Source organism: Dendrobates tinctorius, unplaced genomic scaffold (assembly GCF_039654945.1).
Source record: "Dendrobates tinctorius isolate UK_male_01 unplaced genomic scaffold, ASM3965494v1 ptg000020l, whole genome shotgun sequence".
Classification (NCBI taxonomy): domain Eukaryota; kingdom Metazoa; phylum Chordata; class Amphibia; order Anura; family Dendrobatidae; genus Dendrobates; species Dendrobates tinctorius.
In genome coordinates, this window is record NW_027361688.1 from 57,300,788 (window position 1) to 57,321,073 (window position 20,286).

A 20,286-nucleotide genomic window follows, 5' to 3' on the forward strand; every position below is an offset into this window, starting at 1 on the left:
ATAACTGGCTTATTAGTGGAAACAGCCTGTGGCCTTCTCCATTGATCCTAGGTCAATTGCGTAATTGTCCCGACGATAGGGGGCAGCAGAGAACTGTTGGCTCCAAAGATAACAGAGGGTGGATCTGCGTAACTTCACAGGCTGCGATCTTTGACAAGTTGTATAATCGTGCTGTCACGACTCTGTTGGCAGGTGTCTCTTGGGACCAGGGGCTCCTTCCCTGTCCCTAACGTTAGAGGCGCCCCCGCTCATCCTGTTCCCCGGAATACTTCTGATGGTGAAGATGCCGAGGCCACCTAACTTGCTTTAGCTCCTGAATCCGCTCTCAGTCTGTACCCTTCACCTACCCAGGGAAGAGGGGAGTAGTAGCGTACTGTAATACACCAACCAGACTAACAAGGTAATAGAAACAGGGATAAAGCAAAATACCACTCATACAAATATACTCACACAAACAGCAGAGGTAAACACTGGGGAGTTGAGGATGGGGTAAATCCAAAGTAGGAGAAGGAGGGGAATTTAACAAACAACCAAAACCTAGCAACAGTCTCAGATAAATACATCAAACTCCTCAAATAACAACAACAAACCACTATTTTATAACCATGCAGCATGAAGCTACTCTGGCAATGAGTGCTTGCCAAGATCCAGAATATATAGGAGGCGGAAGGGGCCAACAGTTAGCAGCCTTAATGCAGGAAAGATTCCAAGAGCTCTCAACTGAGCAGATTAACCCCTCCACTGGTAGAAGAAACCTGCAACAATTTAATATGAAGATGAAGTGTTTATAAACAGTGCAGGAGTAGCAGAAATCAGAGGCTGTGGTCTTCTGGTTCCTTTGTCGTTTTAAACCCATGACAAGTACTTATAGTTTAATTGCAGTGGTATATTGTTTTACTGCATATAGGGTAGAAGGAATGTAGTTGGGTCGGTACGTATGTAGCTGTCCCGGTAGTTTTATATGATTTTATATTATTTATTATTTTTTTGTTCTATAAAAAAGAGCTAGAGGTAAAAGCAAAACTTAAAATGTGTATTTATTATTATATTTTCTTTATTATATGTTTTTCTTTATTATTTTGTTGTAATTTTTCATTTTTTTCTCCTGAAAGTTAGCTCAAGAATTTTAATTCATTTTAATTGATTTTGTTTTTATTCACATTTGGTTGCTTTGTATTTATTTTTGTTTTTATTTATTTTTGTTTGCGCATTATTTTTGTTTTTGCTTGTATTGCATTATATTTTTTTGATTGTCCCTCAGTTAGGATTAAATGTATTATTTGTTTTTCGCATGGTTTTGTTTGGAAAAATTGTATTTATGTTTGCTATGTTGAATGATTATTCTTTTTTACTGTTGGATTTTGTGTATTGAACTGCTTTATGTTCTTGTATTATATTCATCTATATAAATAAAAAAGACTAAAAGTATTAGATCAGAAAGGCAGGGTGGACATCAGTATGAGCAGCCTCTTCTTAACTCCACACTCCTGGTATCTCCAGTATTAGATCAGAAAGACAGGGTTGACAGCAGTGTGAGGCGTCTCGTCTTACTTCAGCACCCATAGTATCTCCAGTATTACATCAGAACGACTTGGTGGACAGCAGTGTGAGCAGCCTCTTCTTACAGAGTACTCATGGTATGTCCAGAATTAGATCAGAAAGACAGGGTGGACAACAGTGTGGGCATCCTTCTCTTACCTCAGCACCCCTGGTATGTCCAGAATGACAGGGAGGACAGCAGTGTGAGTAGACTCGTCTTGTCCCAGCACCACTGCTATCACCAGTATTAGATCACAAAGGCAGAGGGGGTAGACAGCAGTGTGAGCAGTCTATTTTTATCTCAGCACCCCTGGTATCTCCAGTATTAAATCAAAAAAATAGGGTGGACAACAGTGTGAGCAGCATCTTCTTACCTCAGTCCCCTGGTATCCCTAATATTAGATAAGAAGACATGGTGGACAGCAGTGTGTGTGGCCTCTTTTTACCTCAGCACCTCTAGAATTTCCAGTAATGGATCAGACAGGTTGGACAGCAGTGTGAGAAGCCTCTTCTTACCACAGCAGTGGACAGTAGTGTAAGGCTAGTTTCACACTAGTGTTTTGAGGTGCAGCGCACGCTCGCCGTGAAGCTCTGCCCCCTGCCGCGCCTCCTCCAGTCAGCTCCGTCTATGGGCGCATGACACTGCGTGTGACCTGCGTACCCTATCTTTAGCTTTGGGTGCGCATGCCGTGCGCAGGTATGCTTTTGCCGGCGCATGCGTCCTTTAGACGGTGCGCCGACCTGCGTCAAACGCATTGTGTTGCATTTTGGAGCAAAAGGATAGGCCATCAATGTAAAAGTTCAGGACAACCCTTTTAATTAATAATTGCTATTTGAGAGTGTGAAAAAATAATGACAAGCAACAATTTTCTTCAGTGCCCCAAAATTTATTAAGAACAAGTCCACTGAGAAACTAGTGGTGTATTTATTTACAGTTAAAGCATATTTTACAGTGCAGTTCTATACCTTACACATTGGTCAGAATGGACATTTATATGATCTATACCACTACATAGTCCCATTAATACAAGCATACCTCACATCTGCTTTTTACATCAGGTAGGGAACACTTAATTCGGCAGATATTTGGATGCCACATTATCTGGCACAGCAAGTATTGGACTTGACATTCACCTGACTCATTGCATACTTATTAGATAACATCCATCTTTTCACTACTGAGATTGAGGCACTTTATGTTACTAGTTCCTTCTCTAAATATCATCAGCCTACAGACTGGCAGCAAAATAGTAACTTTGAGCAATGTTGTTAACAATTTGCCAAGGCTTTACATGAGATAGAGTCCCATTACAGGATCACAAGGTGTATGCGCGCCAGTATTCTCCACCACATTTATCTATAAAGTCTGTGTTGCTATAATGGGCAGTGTGGAGCAGGAATCCTAAGATTTTTCGAGACTTTGCCCTCGTAAACTACTCCTTCCACTCTCTTTGGTTTGAAGAGGTATTTACACATGTATGTCCCTCAGTGCCCAGACAGCACCCAATACCTCCCAAACATTGAAATATCCAGTGCGGTTGTCCTGAATTGGGGGGATGTCCTGGGAGGTCAGGGTTATGTCATGTGCTGACTAGATGCGGTCACTAAAAATTAATTAAGAGAAGCCAGAAGAGAATAAGTGTGCCTCCAGCTTTTGCCTCATGCCTGGAAATCTTTTTAACTCCTCGCCTCCACAGCCAATTTTACTTTTTTACTGTTTGCATTTTTTCTCCCCTTGTAACAGGACTCACAATTTTTCTATTTATACATTAGCATAGCCATATGAGGGCTTGTTTTTGCCTTGATGAGTTGTAATTTTGGTGGACTGGACACCATCCAATTTTCCATAAAATGTACAAAACAACGGGCCAAAAATTTGCAGTGGGATGAAATGGCTTGGAAAAAATCTAATTCCACCAAGTTTTTGGGGTCTGATTATTACAGCATTTATTCATCACTTTCTAATATTTTCTTTATGTGGCCACGGATGAATGGAATGCTAAATGAGTGCGGCTAGGTGATGTGGTAAAGGCGTAGCCGAAAATTTTGCCGAATCCTCGTTTTTTTCCTTGGACAGTTTGGAGGTATGCCCAGTATTACGGCATGCCTAAGCAAAACTAGTTTTTTTAAACTCTTCAACCATACCCCAACCAGTTCCCAATAGCCCGCTGGTATTGTCGGATCATGCAAGCTCTGTGTTGAAATCACACTTAGCCAGTCTGTCTTCCTTAACTAATGTTGAAGATGTTCTCTAAATGATCTACATCTCGGCCACACTGCAAAAGACTGGCACATGTGTAGTTTACTTTGCCCTCAACTTTTTTCTGTGCATGCAGTCTCAATGTCACTTTCAGGCACCTCTATAAAAGGGCTAGATGCTACAGCATGAGTGATGGAGATTATGACCCAAAAGTGACAGAAGTATTTGGTTTCCCTGCTCAAAACTTGGTGAAAACAACTGTACATGCGCCAGTTGGGAAAGATCTTGAGTAGAGAAGAGCGAATTTGTTCGGATTTTGTTCCGAATACTGTGTTTGCAATACTCATCGAACACAGCCGAACGTCATTAGAGTCAATGGGGGTAGAAATTACTGAATATGTTCGGAACCGATCAGAAGACAAACATTCGGCACGAATATTCTTCGAATATAGCTCGAATATGTCAAAATCAGGTTCGGGGACAAAATCCGAACAAATTCGCTTATCTCTAAAATTGAGTGAAGTCTGAACTTTTTTAAGATATGCATGGCTACTGTGCAGTACGTGTTTGAAAATGTATTTCCAAGTAAGAAAGTGTGGTGGAAATGGTTAGGAACACTAAGTTCAGACAAGCACTGAACTTTCTAGACCAGTGGTTCCCAAACTCCAGTCCTCGCGGACCCCAACAGGTCATGTTCTCAGGATTTCCTTAGTATTTCACAGGTGATGGAAGTATCATCAAGGCATCAGGAATTCTCTCACATGTGTAACACTATGGAAATCTTGAAAACATGACCTGTAGGGGTCCCCAAGGAGTGGAGTTAGGGAACTACAGTTCTAGACCGATCACTTCTGCAAATTTCGGACGTGGCTGGTACCATGCGCGTAGCACACGGTGAAGGCGTGGTGGCGCCCGTTCATTCCCTGCATTAAGAGACATTATAAATAAGGGTAAAAACGTTAAATAACAGTTTGTCGCATATCTCTGCACCATTGTTAAGTCTGTGCATACGTCTGATTTTCTACACATTTCTTAAAGCGTGGACGGTGAATTACTATCTATAGATTTCGAGGGTTACACATCCCACTTCATCAGAACCTCGACCTACTCAACTGAGTGCACGCCAATTTCTCCTCCTTCCTCATCCGCATAGCAGACAGGTACATGAGCTGTCACTATTTTTATTCCCTAGTCTGGTCCATAAATTAGTCCGGAGTAGCACATTCTGCAATTTTTTTTCCATGCGTACCTGAGATCTGTGTGAAAAATAGCTCATGTGCCCTAGTCCATAGGCTAACAATGGTCCACATGCCATTCATGTGTGTGTGTTTTATTGCACACATGGAGAGCACAATGTCAGAAATACGCTTGTGTGAACTTAGTTGGGGATATGTTCCTTTTAAAAAGGAGCAGGTTAGGCGATCCTCCGTGCAGCACACCTGATCATTTGTAGACAGTACAATGTACTGCAAGTAATGCAGACTCCTTTTTGTTTATTTCTGCTCATTTCTAGTGTACCGTAACATTAGTAATTTAGCATACACAATTTCAGCACCTGAATTTGCCTGAAGTCAAGTAGATATAATAAATGTATATATTCAATCAGAAATTACAGAAACCAAGAAACATTCTAAAATATCTAGAAAACAGGCAAGTAGCTAAAAAAGGTAATCTTTCCTGCATAACTAATGTACTCTAAGGAGTATGCCTGACATGCCTCTGCTTAAATGCTTCAAAGAAAGCCATGACGCCTCTTTTTTTACTAGCCCCCCCATTTTTCTGAAGAGTGTGACCTGCCGAGCTGAATGGTGAGATTGGGGAGTCTACAGATGCAGTCCTCTTTATTCTCAAGAGAGATTTTCCGGGTCCAACTTTTGACTTCATCCTCGATGATGAGGTTACCACACACTTTTGATACTGAACCTATTCAACACAAACATCTTGATTAATATGAATGTGTACCATATACATTTTGCTACACATGACATTAATAGGCATTTTGTACTGACCCTTGTACCGAGTGCTGCAGTCAGTCTTACACTCCTGAATATTGAACTGGTAGCATCGAGAAGGAAAAATCTTGGATACATATAAATCACAGGATCGATAGACATTAATGATATGCAAATGATGAGCAAATGGAAAGTTTTCAAAATAACTCTTGTGAGAATCATGTGGGAATAGTGGATGAGGGCAGGTATATCTCGCCCAGATTCCTTTCCTATGTGGCCTAGTCTGGTCAGTATCGCACCTGCTTACTAATGGATAATGGGAGGTGGATATAAAAGGATGCCAGGTGGTTGTGTGAGTGTCTCAGCCTGGGAACACAGAGAGCCTGTCTGTGTGAGAGACACACACGTGAGTGAAAGCAGTGCCCACTGCAACTGTGGTTTGGCTGGACGGGAGAAGCCCGCCAGTTGGTAGTTAGGTTGTCCATTGTTTAGTTAGTGCCGGACAGGCAAGGATTTGTTTTATGTTTTATTTCCTTTTGCATTGCTTTCACTATTAATAAACCTGACCCAGGGTCAGTTACACCCGAATCACGTGAGTCGGTACTGGCAGAAGATGACGACCGAAGATGACGTCGAGGCATACCTGACCACGTTTGAACGGACGGCGGTGAGAGAAAAATGGCCGAAGGCACGATGGGCCGGCCTGATTGCCCCGTTTCTTTCCGGTGAGGCCCAAAAGGCTTATTATGACTTAGAGCCTGAAGCCGCGCAGGACTTTGACAAACTGAAAGCCGAGATCTTGGCCCGGCTGGGAGTGACGACCGCTGTCCGTGCACAGAGAGTGCATCAATGGACTTATCAGCCGGATAAACCACCGCGGTCACAGATGTTCGACCTGATCCACGTGACGAAGAAGTGGCTACAACCCGAGGTGTTGACAGCGGCAGAGATAATCCAGAGAGTCGTCATGGACAAGTACCTGAGAGCTCTACCGCCAGCTCTGAGGAAGTGGGTAAGCCATGGAAATCCTGCGACGGCAGATCAACTGGTGGATCTGGTTGAACGTTACTCCGTGGCGGAAGGACTCCGAGACGACGCTACCCCACCTTGTTCTTCATCATCTCCACGTGGAACCGGTAAGACTGCTCCAGGGAGTAGGGGAGATGGAAAAATCCCTAAGACAGTGGGGGAGGAAAACGGGACTGCCCGCACTGCGAGGCCGAGAGTAACGAACTATGGTCTAAGCAAGGGGCCCGTTAGGTGTTTCCGCTGCCAAGAGATGGGACATATTGCTGCGAACTGTCCGGTCACTACTGAACCCATGCAGTGCGACGTCACAGACTCTAAAAACCGCATGTCTATGGTTGCACCGATAGTGAGTGTGAATGCCGGTCAAAAGGATGTGGAAAAACACTTGTGTGATTTAACTGTTGATGGCAAAAATGTGGTGGCATTGTTAGACTCGGGAAGTGTGGTGACTCTGGTGAAGGCCAGTCTGGTGTCAGCCCCGACTGGACCATCAGACAAATTTTCTGTAACGTGTGTGCATGGAGACACCTGTTCGTACCTCACCACGGTCATATGTATTACTACTTCCTATGGGTCCGTGCAACATAAAGTGGGACTCGTCCCGGCGTTATTGCATGATGTTATCCTGGGCCGGGATTTTCCCCACTTCTGGCAATTGTGGGAGAATCAGTTGATGCCCTCGGGTAATAGGGTACATGATTCTTCTCCCAGGGAGCGTGTGGGTCCCGAACCCCTGGAAGAGGTCTCCCCGGAAGACTCTGGGGAAGAGTCTGCGGGAAATGACCTGCAGTTCCCGTTTTCAGTCATGGCGGGTGATAATGAGGAGACCGGAGAAGAGGAGGAGGCTGACAGCCGTCCACCTCCCCGTTTGCCGGATTTAGAAGTTCAGAAAGATGACTTCCAAAGCGAGCAAATAAAGGATCCTACCCTTTATCAGGCTAGGACAAATGTAAAAGTGATAAATGGGGTACCCGTAGAACCTGGCTCTAGGCTGGCATATCCTTACATGGTTCTGGAGAATGATTTACTCTATCAGATAGAGAAAAAGGGGGAAGATACGGTGCAACTATTAGTCGTGCCAAAACCCTACCGGCGGCAGGTGCTGGACCTGGCCCACGGACATGTGATGGGAGGTCACCTGGGAGTCCAGAAGACCACCGAAAGGATATTACACTGTTTTGTTTGGCCAGGCATGCATCATGATATTCGTGTATATTGCGAGTCTTGTCCTGACTGCCAAGCCTCTGCACCTAAGCCCCGGTTCTGTAGCCCTTTGGTACCCCTACCTATTATTGAAGTCCCGTTTGAGAGGATTGGGATGGATTTAGTTGGGCCCCTTCCGCGGTCTGCACGTGGACACCAACATATCCTGGTCATCTTGGATTATGCCACTCGCTACCCGGAGGCCATCCCTTTGCGTAACACGGCCACCAAGACGATTGCCAAGGAGCTGGTGCATGTGTTTAGTCGGGTCGGTATACCAAAACAGATACTCACCGACCAGGGGACCCCCTTTATGTCCAGGATAATGAAGGAGCTCTGCCGATTGTTACAAATCGAACCGTTACGCACATCCGTGTATCACCCTCAAACAGACGGGTTGGTTGAACGGTTCAATAAAACTCTGAAGCAGATGCTGAGAAAGGTGATAGACAAGGATGGGAAGAACGGGGACTATTTACTTCCGTATTTGCTTTTTGCCATCAGGGAAGTACCCCAGACTTCCACGGGATTCTCGCCTTTCGAGTTATTGTACGCCCGACGTCCTCGCGGACTGTTAGACGTTGCAAAAGAAACCTGGGAGGGTCAGGTCACTCCACTTAAAACAGTGATAGATCACGTCACACAAATGCAGGACCGTATTGCGGCTGTTATGCCTATCGTCAAAGAACACATGATACAGGCTCAAGGAGCCCAAAAAAGAATCTATGATAGGGGCGCCAAGATCAGTACGTTTGCACCCGGAGATAGGGTGTTGATCCTGATCCCCACGGTGGACAGTAAGTTCCTGGCAAAGTGGCAGGGCCCCTTTGAGATCAAGGAAAGAGTTGGTGAAGTAAACTACAAAGTATACCAGGCAGGTAAACGGAAACCTGAACAGATTTATCATGTAAATCTGATAAAGCCCTGGAAGGATCGGTATGCCTTGTCAGCGGAGCTGGCCCGTCCCGTCTGCTCACATACCGTACCGGAGGTACGGGTTGCCGAGACTCTCTCGGAGCGGCAAAAGACTCAGGTCAGGCAGTTTTTACTTCACAACCAAAAGTTTTTCTCAGAAAAACCCGGGCAGACTACGCTAATGAAACATGACATCGTAACGGAACCTGGTGTCACAGTTCACGTAAAGCCCTACCGAATCCCGGAAGCGCGCCGTGAAGCCGTTTCCCGAGAAGTGAAGGCAATGTTAGAGTTAGGAGTCATTGAGGAATCGCACAGTGCTTGGTCCAGCCCGATTGTGCTAATTCCTAAACTGGACGGCACCATCCGGTTCTGCAATGACTTCAGGAAACTGAATGCGGTCTCAAAATTTGATGCCTACCCTATGCCCCGGGTCGACGAGTTAATAGATCGGTTAGGAAAAGCCCGGTATATTACGACCCTAGACCTAACAAAGGGGTATTGGCAGATCCCTCTGGCGGAGGCTGCCAGAGAAAAGACGGCATTTGCTACCCCAGAGGGTCTATTTCAGTATGTGTATATGCCGTTTGGACTGCACGGAGCACCGGCGACCTTCCAGAGACTGATGGATCGAGTCCTGAGGCCACATAGGCGGTACGCTTCGGCCTATTTGGATGACATTGTCATTTACAGCTTGGACTGGGAGACTCATCTCCAGAAAGTACAAGCTGTGATTGACGACCTGTGGGAGGCAGGTCTAACCGCGAACCCCAAGAAATGTCACATCGGGCTAGAAGAAGCCCGGTATTTGGGGTATGTAATTGGGAGGGGTGTTGTTAAACCCCAGGTTGATAAGATTCAGGCGGTTCAGGACTGGCCACAACCTGTCAACAAGAAGCAGGTGCAAGCCTTCCTGGGGATCGCCGGCTATTATCGCCGGTTCATACCCAATTTTGCAGCCATCGCTACCCCCCTGACGGATCTTACAAAAGGGAAAGACTCCGTTATGATTAAATGGAGTTTAGCGGCTGAAGAAGCCTTCCATAGCCTAAAACGGGCACTTTGCTCTCAGCCCGTACTGGTGACTCCGGACTTCCGCAGCGAGTTTGTGGTACAAACGGATGCCTCTGATACCGGTATCAGGGCCGTACTCTCACAAGTGAGGGACGGAGTGGAACACCCAGTCCTCTATCTCAGCAGGAAGCTGAATAAACACGAGCAAAGGTATGCAGTCGTGGAAAAAGAGTGCCTAGCCATTAAGTGGGCTCTAGAGGCCCTCAAATATTACCTGGTGGGCCGAAAGTTCAGGCTGATCACTGACCATGCCCCTCTCAAGTGGATGCACTTGAACAAGGAACGGAATAGTCGGGTGACCCGGTGGTTCCTTGCCCTGCAGGCCTACACTTTTACGGTGGAGCACCGCCCAGGGGTATAGATGGGGAATGCAGATGCCCTGTCCCGAGTGCACTGTTTGGCGGGTGTCATTGCTCGACGGGAGTGGTCTGAGCAGAGGGGGGGGATATGTGAGAGTCATGTGGGAATAGTGGATGAGGGCAGGTATATCTCGCCCAGATTCCTTTCCTATGTGGCCTAGTCTGGTCAGTATCGCACCTGCTTACTAATGGATAATGGGAGGTGGATATAAAAGGATGCCAGGTGGTTGTGTGAGTGTCTCAGCCTGGGAACACAGAGAGCCTGTCTGTGTGAGAGACACACACGTGAGTGAAAGCAGTGCCCACTGCAACTGTGGTTTGGCTGGACGGGAGAAGCCCGCCAGTTGGTAGTTAGGTTGTCCATTGTTTAGTTAGTGCCGGACAGGCAAGGATTTGTTTTATGTTTTATTTCCTTTTGCATTGCTTTCACTATTAATAAACCTGACCCAGGGTCAGTTACACCCGAATCCCACCTCTGCGCCTGAGTTTCATGCGGAACGCACGTGACCTTTGACCCCAGCAAAGGCGACCCCGGAGTGTTTTATCACACTCTTAAATATCAATGTCACATGCAGAAACCCCCACACTTACAGCAATACCTGCTATCAATGATGTTATTAATGGTCATCAGAGGAATGTGCTGCCATCAAAATACACTGCTGGCAGCTCCTTTTTCAATTGCGAACCATTGATATCCCAGATATGCTTGATAAGAGACAAGTCTGGAGATGCTGCAGACTATAGTAGCACGTTTAGTCAATGCAGGCTGCTTACAGTAGCATGAGCAACATGTGGCCTGGTGTTATGTAGAAAAATGGTTCTTTTGGAGACATGGTGGAACCACTGTTTCCACAACCAAAAAAATGTAGCGTGAGTTGTTAGTGCATCTGAAATGATGACTAGAGGAGTCTGGCTACCATACATGTAGCCACCCCACATCATAAACTCATGGGTAAGACTAGTGTGATGTTCCCTCATGAAGGCCTCTTCATGGCGTTATTCTATTTCTGTGTGTGGCGCTCATGTTTGATATTGGATAAATTGAGATGTTTTAAAAATTTTCTTCCATTTTTTCATAATTGGCATATCAATAAAATGTCTATTCATCATGTATTTCCATAACTCCATGCCTTTTCTTTCGCGGTGTTACAATTTCAAGGTTGTGGAGTTTATAACCAAAAGTTGCATTTACTATTCTGCTTTTGGAAACAGTCAGCAAACTTGTTGGCAGAAGGTTTTCTAAATTCAGTAAAGCTATTACAATGCATTGGAACATCATTTTCTAGAAAAGTTTACAATATTGGTTGTAAAGATAAATCACTGGGAAAACTAAACTCAAAGATTAAAGGGAACCTGTCAGGTCCCCGGTGCCCACAGAACCACCAGCAGTTGCGTCTACAGATATAAATTCCCTGACAGGTTCCCTTTAAGTCAACAGGGAATGCTGAGGGATTTTAGCTCTAGCACCCAAATAATTTTTAAAGTGGTGTTCTAATTTCAGATGATATGCAAAAAGGATATGCTATAAAAGTCTGATAGGTGCAGGACACAATAAGCTGGATCAGCATCCATCTCGAAAACAAGGCCCTGTTCCTTGACACTGCGAATAAAGATATGGGTGCACATGCTCTCTCCATTTACTTCTATGGGAATTCCAAAAATAACTGAACAAACATGCCTAGGTATTTTTAGACCTTCTGTAGAATTGAAAGGATTCAACCTCTCCTACTCAGTTTGTGAGTTGTGATTTCTAACTTGGCTTTATCAGTTAGCTTCAGTAATAAAAGGGTTGTTCACTGCCTGGGCAACCCTTTTTTAAATGAAATATTCCCAGTTTTAAAATAAGCACACCATATACTCCCCTCTCACACCACCACCATTCTAGAAATGTAATCTCCTTGTCTTCAGGGTTTGCATGACATTGGCTGCAGGGCTCACGTGGCATAACAATCAACGGCCACAAGTGAAGGACTAGTCAGCGACATCTGTCAGGCATTTCTACAGGATCTTGACCACAGCAGCATGACTCACATCTCAGCCTGGGCAGGGAGGAAAGACGAGGGTTTTTTCTTCTCCTGACTGCTCCTGTGCTGCTCTCCCTGAACAGTGGGATGTCAGTCACGCTGCTGGTAGTGCGATCTTGTGATTGCTGTAGTGATGATTGACAGCGGTCACCGACTGGTCTGTTTCTCGCAGGCAAGGAAGATATGACATAGTTTTTAAATTAACTCATGTAGCATTTATAACATACATTAAAAATGGAATAGACAGCTGATAAAGTCTCATAATACATCCTAGGGGTTCATCCTGCTGTCAGAAATATGTCGTACCCTTGCTCTCTATCTGGGACCACTTGTAATATGGTAATAAGTTGTGGCAAATGGCACACTCATCTTTGCTACATTGGTATAGAAGCAGGAATAGCACCCCCCTAAGTAACACTACTAATATAGTAATCTGATAAAAAAAATGATAGCACTCACCATACAGGCAGCCTGCACTGCCTCAGACACGTGTCCAGCATCTGGTTCACACCAAAACACTGTGCACTGGAAACACTGCTTGCCGGTATCCATAATTAACGCAAATGTGTGCGGGTCTTTTCCAATTCCCATAAATGACACGTAGCGGACTTGACACTGCCAGACAGGTTCCTCTTCTGCAGCCTATAAAACACAGAATAGAAAAACTGTGCTATCTTCAGGAAAAGATGAGAACCGCCAATCTGATCAATTGCATCCTAGAAAGTTGGTATAATTTACAGTAATGCTCAAAATAATAGCAAAATAATAGCAGTCCAATATGATTAACCAGATCATTCACTGGTTTTGGTATAAATTATATTTCCACATGTCACACAATTTACCAATTAGTTCAGTAGATTCTAAGAAAACTTGACATTACAGTATTGCAAAACGATCTGGATAAGACGTCTGAATGGGCAAACACTTGGCAAATGAGGTTTAATGCAGATAAATGTAAAGTAACGCATCTGGGACGGAGTAATCCTATTGCTGCTTATACAGTAAATGGGAGTATACTCAGGACTACAGAACAGAAGGACTTGGGTATTCTGGTTACAAGTCATTGAATAGATCTGCCTGTTTGACAGCTTACTAGCGACCATGTAGCGATGCACCAGCGATCCGTGTAACTACCTCGGCGGTCGTTGGGACCTTGTCACACAGCAGCTATTCTGACGACTCACGCCAGCGTCCCTGAGTTCTGCGTCGCCAACAAGGTCGCTCGTCGGAGTCAAACACAGCGATGCATGCTGATCAGCAGGATGCCAACAATCAAAAAATAGCCTAGGACATTCGAGCACGATCAGCGATATCCAGCGGTGGGGGCCTGGTCGCCGCTATATGTCACACGTAGCGAGATCACTGGCGAGGTTGCTGTTACATCACAAAACCTGTGCCATTTCAGTGATCTCGCTAACGATCTCGCTATGTGTGACGGGGCCTTAAGGGTCTATAAAAAAAGAGATAAAATCCCACAATACCAATGTATTGTTACCCCTCTATAAATCACTTGTGAGGCCAAATCTAAATTATGGGATCCAGTCTTGGGCTCCACATTTAAAAGAGGATATTCAGAAGTTATAGTCAGTTCAAAGGCAGCAACTTGATTATTACAAGGGATGGAAGCCTCTCAGATGAGGGGAGGTTGGAAAAGTTAAACTTGTTTAGTTTAGAAAAAAGATGTCTCAGAAGAGATCTAATTTATATGTTTAAATACTTGTGTGATCAATACAAAGGACTGGCACATGACTTATTCCTTCCAAGGACCATACTCAGGACCAGGGGGCACTCATTACGGGTGGAAGAAAGCGATTCTGGCATCTAAATAGGAAAGGGTTCTTTACAGTTAGAGCAGTCAGACTGTGGAATGCCCGACCACAAGAGGTAGTAATGACAGACACTATAACAGCTCTTAAAAAAGAGCTGGATGATTTCCTCAGTACATATAACTGTTAGGCGTCGGGTTCCTGCAGCGGCTCAACAGGAATCCAGAACCTCACATTCTGCGGTCTCTCATTATCTATCACCGCAGAGGAGATTGCTCAGCAGTCCCAGCGTCCCAGACGCTCTGCCCAGTCCTGCTCTGTGGGTCTGGCAGTTGCTGCCACCTTTGGGTCAGCAATAGCAATGCAAATCGCTCCAGAGGCTAAGTCCCTCCGTCGCTCTACTGGGCATGCTCACGAGACGATCTCCCATTGGAGATTGGGAGTCACATGCCCAGGCCCTTCTCGTGATCTGATTGGTCCATCTCAGGGATCTGGAAGCTTACGGAAGGTCCCGGCTATAAAAGGTTCGCATGGCCGTTCGGCCATGCGCTAGTATAGTCTCAAGTTGCTTACTGTGTGGATGATGATGGATGCATCAACATGCGAATGACTCATTAAGATCCCCTCCCTCTGATATTACGAGTGTGTATAGGGACTTAGGTCTAGAGTCAGCGCCAGCCAGTGGCAAGCTACTAGCCACATTAGCATCCTCAACAGTGCTAGCATCCGACAGTGCGCCTGCTACCGGGCATTGTCGATTAGCGGCAGTGTCTGTCGCCACTCTGCAGTCTGCATCTCCTCTTGGCGTCCGCAGTTGCGACGCCACACACACGGTAGGTCTAGACGGACTCTGACCCTCTGCCTAGGGCCAAGCTCCTGTGACCATATACCATGCGTGCACTCCTCTGAGACCTGTGACATTAACATGCTCAGCCTTTTGTGTTTAACACTTAGGCGTCTCTGTGAATAAACAGAGATCGCTCAGCGCACCCCGGGTGATGTCTAACCCGCGTGCGTTATATCGCCTTATTACACATCCGCCATTATCTAGCAGCAGTGTTTACACCTTCTGCACGGTGGACCCCGGGAGGCGAACACACTTTACGTTATTTAATATTTAGTGCGTTCCGCCATCCCTAACATTATACTAGCGCCAGGGCCTGGCTAGTAATGGCGGACCAGCAGCAGCTACTGCAGTACATTCGGCAGCTGGAGGGCAGGTTGGCTACTCTCAAGAGTGCCACTTCAGCTGCGAAGTTTACTGAGGCTGCTGCTCAGGCAGTCGCAGAGGCTGTCTCACGTGTGTCCACGTCCACGCCTGCGCCGACAGTTTCCCACCTCCCGTTGCCCGATAAATTTCCTGGCAACAGCGCCTCCTGCAGGGGTTTCGTGAGCCAGTGTTCTATCCAGCTTGAGTTACTGGCCGCACGATTCCCTACGGAATGTTCTAAGGTGGGGTTTATCGCTTCCCTTCTGTCGGGCAGGGCGTTGGAGTGGGTCACGCCACTGTGGGAGCGTGGTGACCCAGAGGTTCGGACTGCTGCTCAGTTCTTAACATCCCTAAAGCAGGTTTTCTTGGGGCCACTGGTCACTCACAACACCTCTCTCCAGCTACTAGCGTTAACCCAGGGATCCCTCTCGGTCAGCCAGTACGCTGTCCGTTTCCGGACACTGGCTTCCGAGCTAGAATGGTCTGATAAAACCCTCATCCCTGTGTTCTGGAGAGGTTTGGCGGAGCATGTTAAGGATGCTCTATCTACCAAAGAGGTTCCCGTAAATCTGGAAGAGCTATTTGCCATTTCCACCCGCTCTCCGTTTTTCAGAGCGCGGGCTGGAGCGTGCTCAATCCAGAAGGAAGGTTAGCTTGGCTCCCAACTTCTTTGAACCTCTAGAACCACCCGAGCCAGAGAGTTTACCTCCAGAGCCCATGGAGGTGTCCCGCGCCGGTCTCAAGACGTGTCCGGCACAAAGCTCCACACGCTGTTACCAGTGTCGACAGTCTGGTCACCTGGCTAACAGGTGTTCGCAGCGGCTGAAAAAACAAGCGCGTCCACTGGTAATTGGTGGGGGTCTATTCGCTATGGAGACCTTCTCCCCCAAACCGGCGCTCCAAGGGACGCTAGACAGTGGTGATTCCTCTTGGGAGGTACAGGTCACGGTGGATTCTGGAGCAGAAGGGAACTTTATGTCTTCGTCCTTCGCCCAACAGCACGCTATCCCGTTGGTACCATTTCCTCACCCAGTGCCCATCAGAGTGGTCAACGGGGCGACCTTATCATCCCAGATTACCCACCAAACAGCACGCCTTAGGCTCTCAATTTCACCGTCTCACCAGGAGACACTTTCCCTGCTCATTATGCCAGAGGGCATCGATCAGGTGCTCCTCAGGGTTCCCTGGCTCCGTTGCCATTCCCCTCATATAGAGTGGTCCTCGGGGAGAATACTGGAATGGAGCAACAACTGTGTGGGAAGGTGCATTGGGGAAAGCGTCCAAGTAGCCTCTGCGGAGGTGCCTGCAGATCTTTCCGTGCCCCGTACTGGGAGTCTGAAGACCGTGGCTCCGGTCGTCCTCAAGTCAGTGCCACCGGGCAAGACCTTTGTCCCGCGTCACTTACAATCCAAGGTTCTTGCGTGGGCACACGCGTCCAGGGTGGGTGTTCACTTTGGCTACAGGCAGACCACAAAACTCCTGGCAAGGTCTTATTGATGGCTGCACAGGGCTCAGGACACTAAAAAATACATTCAGGCATGCGCCTCTTGTGCTCAGTGCAGCTCCTCTAAACAGAGGCCGGCTGGGTTACTGTGTCCCTTGCCGGTGGCAGACCGGGCAGTGGAGGCTCGTGACAGTTTGAGTCGCACCCCGCATGCCACTCAAGCCTCTAAAGAGAGAATGAAGACGCCTGCTGACACACATCAGCACCCCTCTCCAACTTCTGCTCCTGGCGACTTAGCCATCCCTGACGCCTTCCACGTGTCCCTTGTCAAACCTGTTCACATGTCCCGGTTTTCCAAATCATCTGCCGGGACATCAGACTTGTCTTCGGATGAGTCTCAGGCCTAAGCCTCTGCGGGACACAAGGTGGTACATGGTAAAAATTTTTTTGATGGATTGGAAGGCTCAGGGGGGAGGGGGCAATGTTAGGCATCGGGTTCCTGCAGCGGCTCAACAGGAATCCAGAGCCACACATTCTGCGGTCTCCCATTATCTATCACCGCAGAGGAGATTGCTCAGCAGTCCTGGTGTCCCAGATGCTCTGCCCAGTCCTGCTCTGTGGTTCTGGCAGTTGCTGCCACCTTTGGGTCAGCAATAGCAATGCAGGCTGCTCAGCAGCAAATCGCTCCAGAGGCTATGTCCCTCCGTCGCTCTACTGGGCATGCTCACGAGACGATCTCCCACTGGAGATCGGGAGTCACATGCCCAGGTCCTTCTTGTGATCTGATTGGTCCATCTCAGGGATCTGGAAGCTTCCGGAAGGTCCCGGCTATAAAAGGTTCGCGTGGCCGCTCGGCCATGCCCTAGTATAGTCTCAAGTTGCTTACTGTGTGAATGATGATGGATGCATGGACCTGCGAATGACTCATTGAGATCCCCTCCCTCTGATTTTACGAGTGTGTATAGGGACTTAGGTTTAGAGTCAGCACCAGCCAGTGGCAAGCTACTAGCCACATCAGCATCCTCCACAGTGCTAGCGTCCAACAGTGCGCCTTCTACCGGGCATTGTCGATTAGCGGCAGTGTCTGTCACCGTGCTGCAGTCTGCAGCTCCTCTTGGTGTCTGCAGTTGCGACGCCGCACGCACGGTAGGTCTAGACGGACTCTGACCCTCTGCCTAGGGCCCAGCTCCTGTGACGATATACCATGCGTGCACTCCTCTGAGACTTGTGACGTTAACAGGCTCAGCCTTTTGTGTTTAACACTTAGGCGTCTCTGTGAATAAACAGAGATCGCTCAGCGCACCCCGAGTGACGTCTAACCCGCATGCGTTATATCGCCTTATTACACGTCCGCCATTATATAGCAGCAGTGTTTACACCTTCTGTATGGTGGAACCCGGGCGGGGAACGCACTTAACATTATTTAATATTTAGCGCGTTCCGCCGTCCCTAACACATAACATTGTTGGTTATAGATAATTTAGTGACAAAATGTACAAGAAAAGGGTAAACTTGATGGACCTCATTTAGGTATTTTTTCAACCTATGTAACATACAGTTTTTTTATTATTAATAAACAGGTACAACTTGAAGCATATTCTTCCCCAGAAGGACTGTAATAAACTATTGGGTGTGGATCCATATGAATCTTAGAGGAAAAAAAACCTCTGGGTTTCTCCATATCATGTCAAATTAATTAGCATGAACTCCGGAGAAAAATATGGAGCCCTGGGCACTACATGTTGGGGGAGTCCAGATGGAGACCAAGGTGGAGCCAGCAGGATGTAGATTCAACAAGTAATTTATTGTAAAAAAATGTTACTCAAAAATATATATTATAATTATTTATTCAAATAGAGAATAGAATACAACACACTGACAAATTAAGCAATAGAGTAAAAGTTACTACAACATACCGTCACTTTAAAAATCGGAAAACAGCCATACACAAAATAAAAGAACCAGATAGTACCTAGAAGTGGTGGTGCGAACTGTAAATAAGATGGATAAGGATACTTATAAATAACAATCGAGGAGGAAGGGGCACATTCAACTATTGTTCTGTTTAAGATCGTCAATTGGGGATGTGGATCTTTGGACTATTTAGGGGAAGGGGTGAGATAGGTAGCTAAGTGTGGCTTTCAGGAGGCGGATTAATATTTTGTCTGGGTTGGGATTGAGATGCCCACCTTTTCCTTACTTTAAGAAATTGGGGATGAGTAGGAGTTTCCCAGCTGCTGAGTTCCTCGAGATGGCGAATCAAATTAACTTTTAGCATCCATTCTGTGTAGGTGGGTGGTGCTTCCTTCTTCCAGTGAAAGGGGCCACCACACACCTTATCCCCCTTCGGAAGCCCTAACAAGTCGTATTTCTTGGGCTTGAAGTGTTTTGATGGGCAGGAGAGTGTGACTTCTGCTGGGGTTAGAGTGTGGTTAATTTGACCTATCTTCCATATGGTAGAATCTATCTCACCCCAAAATGGATTTATTTTGAGTCAGAACCAACAGAAAATATGGGAAAGGTTCCCTTTGGGAGTTTTGAATCTCCAACACAGGTTAGACTATATTAGACCAAAGTGATGCAAAAGTTCTGGAATTTTGTACCAACGAGTTAAAATTTTGTGAGAGTTTCCTTGCAGGAGTAAGCATCTGGAGAAGCCATGCGAGTAGAAAGATAGAATCAGCTTCAATATCAGAAAAGGAAGTGTTTAGTTCTTTTTCCCAGGATTATAGAAAGGTTGGTTTATGAGGATAGCAATGTAATCAAATGGTTATACATTTTTTAGATCCCTTTAGGGATGGCATATGAGAATTTAAAGAGAAAATCGAGCCTTGACCACTTTATAATTGTAGATAACTTTGATCTAAGTGAGGATAAGATATGGGTTACATGGTTTTTGCTGAAGAAATTTAAAAGGGAGACTGGTAGACTTAGATGGTCATGAGTCTGTCGTAGATATATTATTGGTTAGGAGACGAGTGACATTGTAGTTGGGTGGTTCAGACCATAGGTTGCATGGATCAGAATAGTTAGGGTCTCCAAAGAACGGGATGCTGGATATGGGTATGAAGAAAAGAAAGATGAAGGGAGGTTTATACAAAGCATATTTAGATTGTATAGAAATTTGGGAAGTAAACATGTTTTAATAATGTTTTTCCTACCCATCCAGGATAAAAGCAAGACATCATAAGTTTTAAGGAGGGACTTAATTTTTTTCTATTAGGGGTAACAAATTCTTCTGATATAAGAATTTTGGATCTTTAATAATATTAACCCCTAAGTATTTAAAGGGAGCCTGTTATGTAAACTAGAAGCTTGGGCTGATAAATGGCATATGAGCTTTAATGGGGATAAATGTAAGGTCATGCACTTGGGTAGAACGAACAAGTTGTATAATTATGTGCTTAATTGTAAAACACTGGGCAAAACTGTCACTGAAAAAGACCTGGGTGTATGGGTGGACGACAAACTCAGATTTAGCGGCCAGTGTCAGGAAGCTGCTACAAAGGCAAATGAAATAATGGGATGCATTAAAAGAGGCATAGATGCTCATGAGGAGAACATAATTTTA

The 20,286-nt window shown here is 46.0% G+C and overlaps 1 protein-coding gene across 1 annotated transcript in view; it reads right to left on the reverse strand.

Annotated features, from left to right (window-relative positions):
- Nucleotides 1–2,405: 2,405 nt before the first annotated feature.
- The window catches only part of APBB3 (amyloid beta precursor protein binding family B member 3), a 180,583-nt gene continuing 162,702 nt past the window's right edge, over nt 2,406–20,286 (reverse strand). The window contains exons 12-13 of the mRNA XM_073568085.1: nt 12,755–12,937; nt 2,406–5,662 (exon numbers count right to left, since the gene is read on the reverse strand). Of these exons, the coding sequence (XP_073424186.1) occupies nt 5,435–5,662; nt 12,755–12,937 (411 nt within the window). The 3' untranslated portion in view covers nt 2,406–5,434. The remainder of the gene's footprint in view (nt 5,663–12,754; nt 12,938–20,286) is intronic.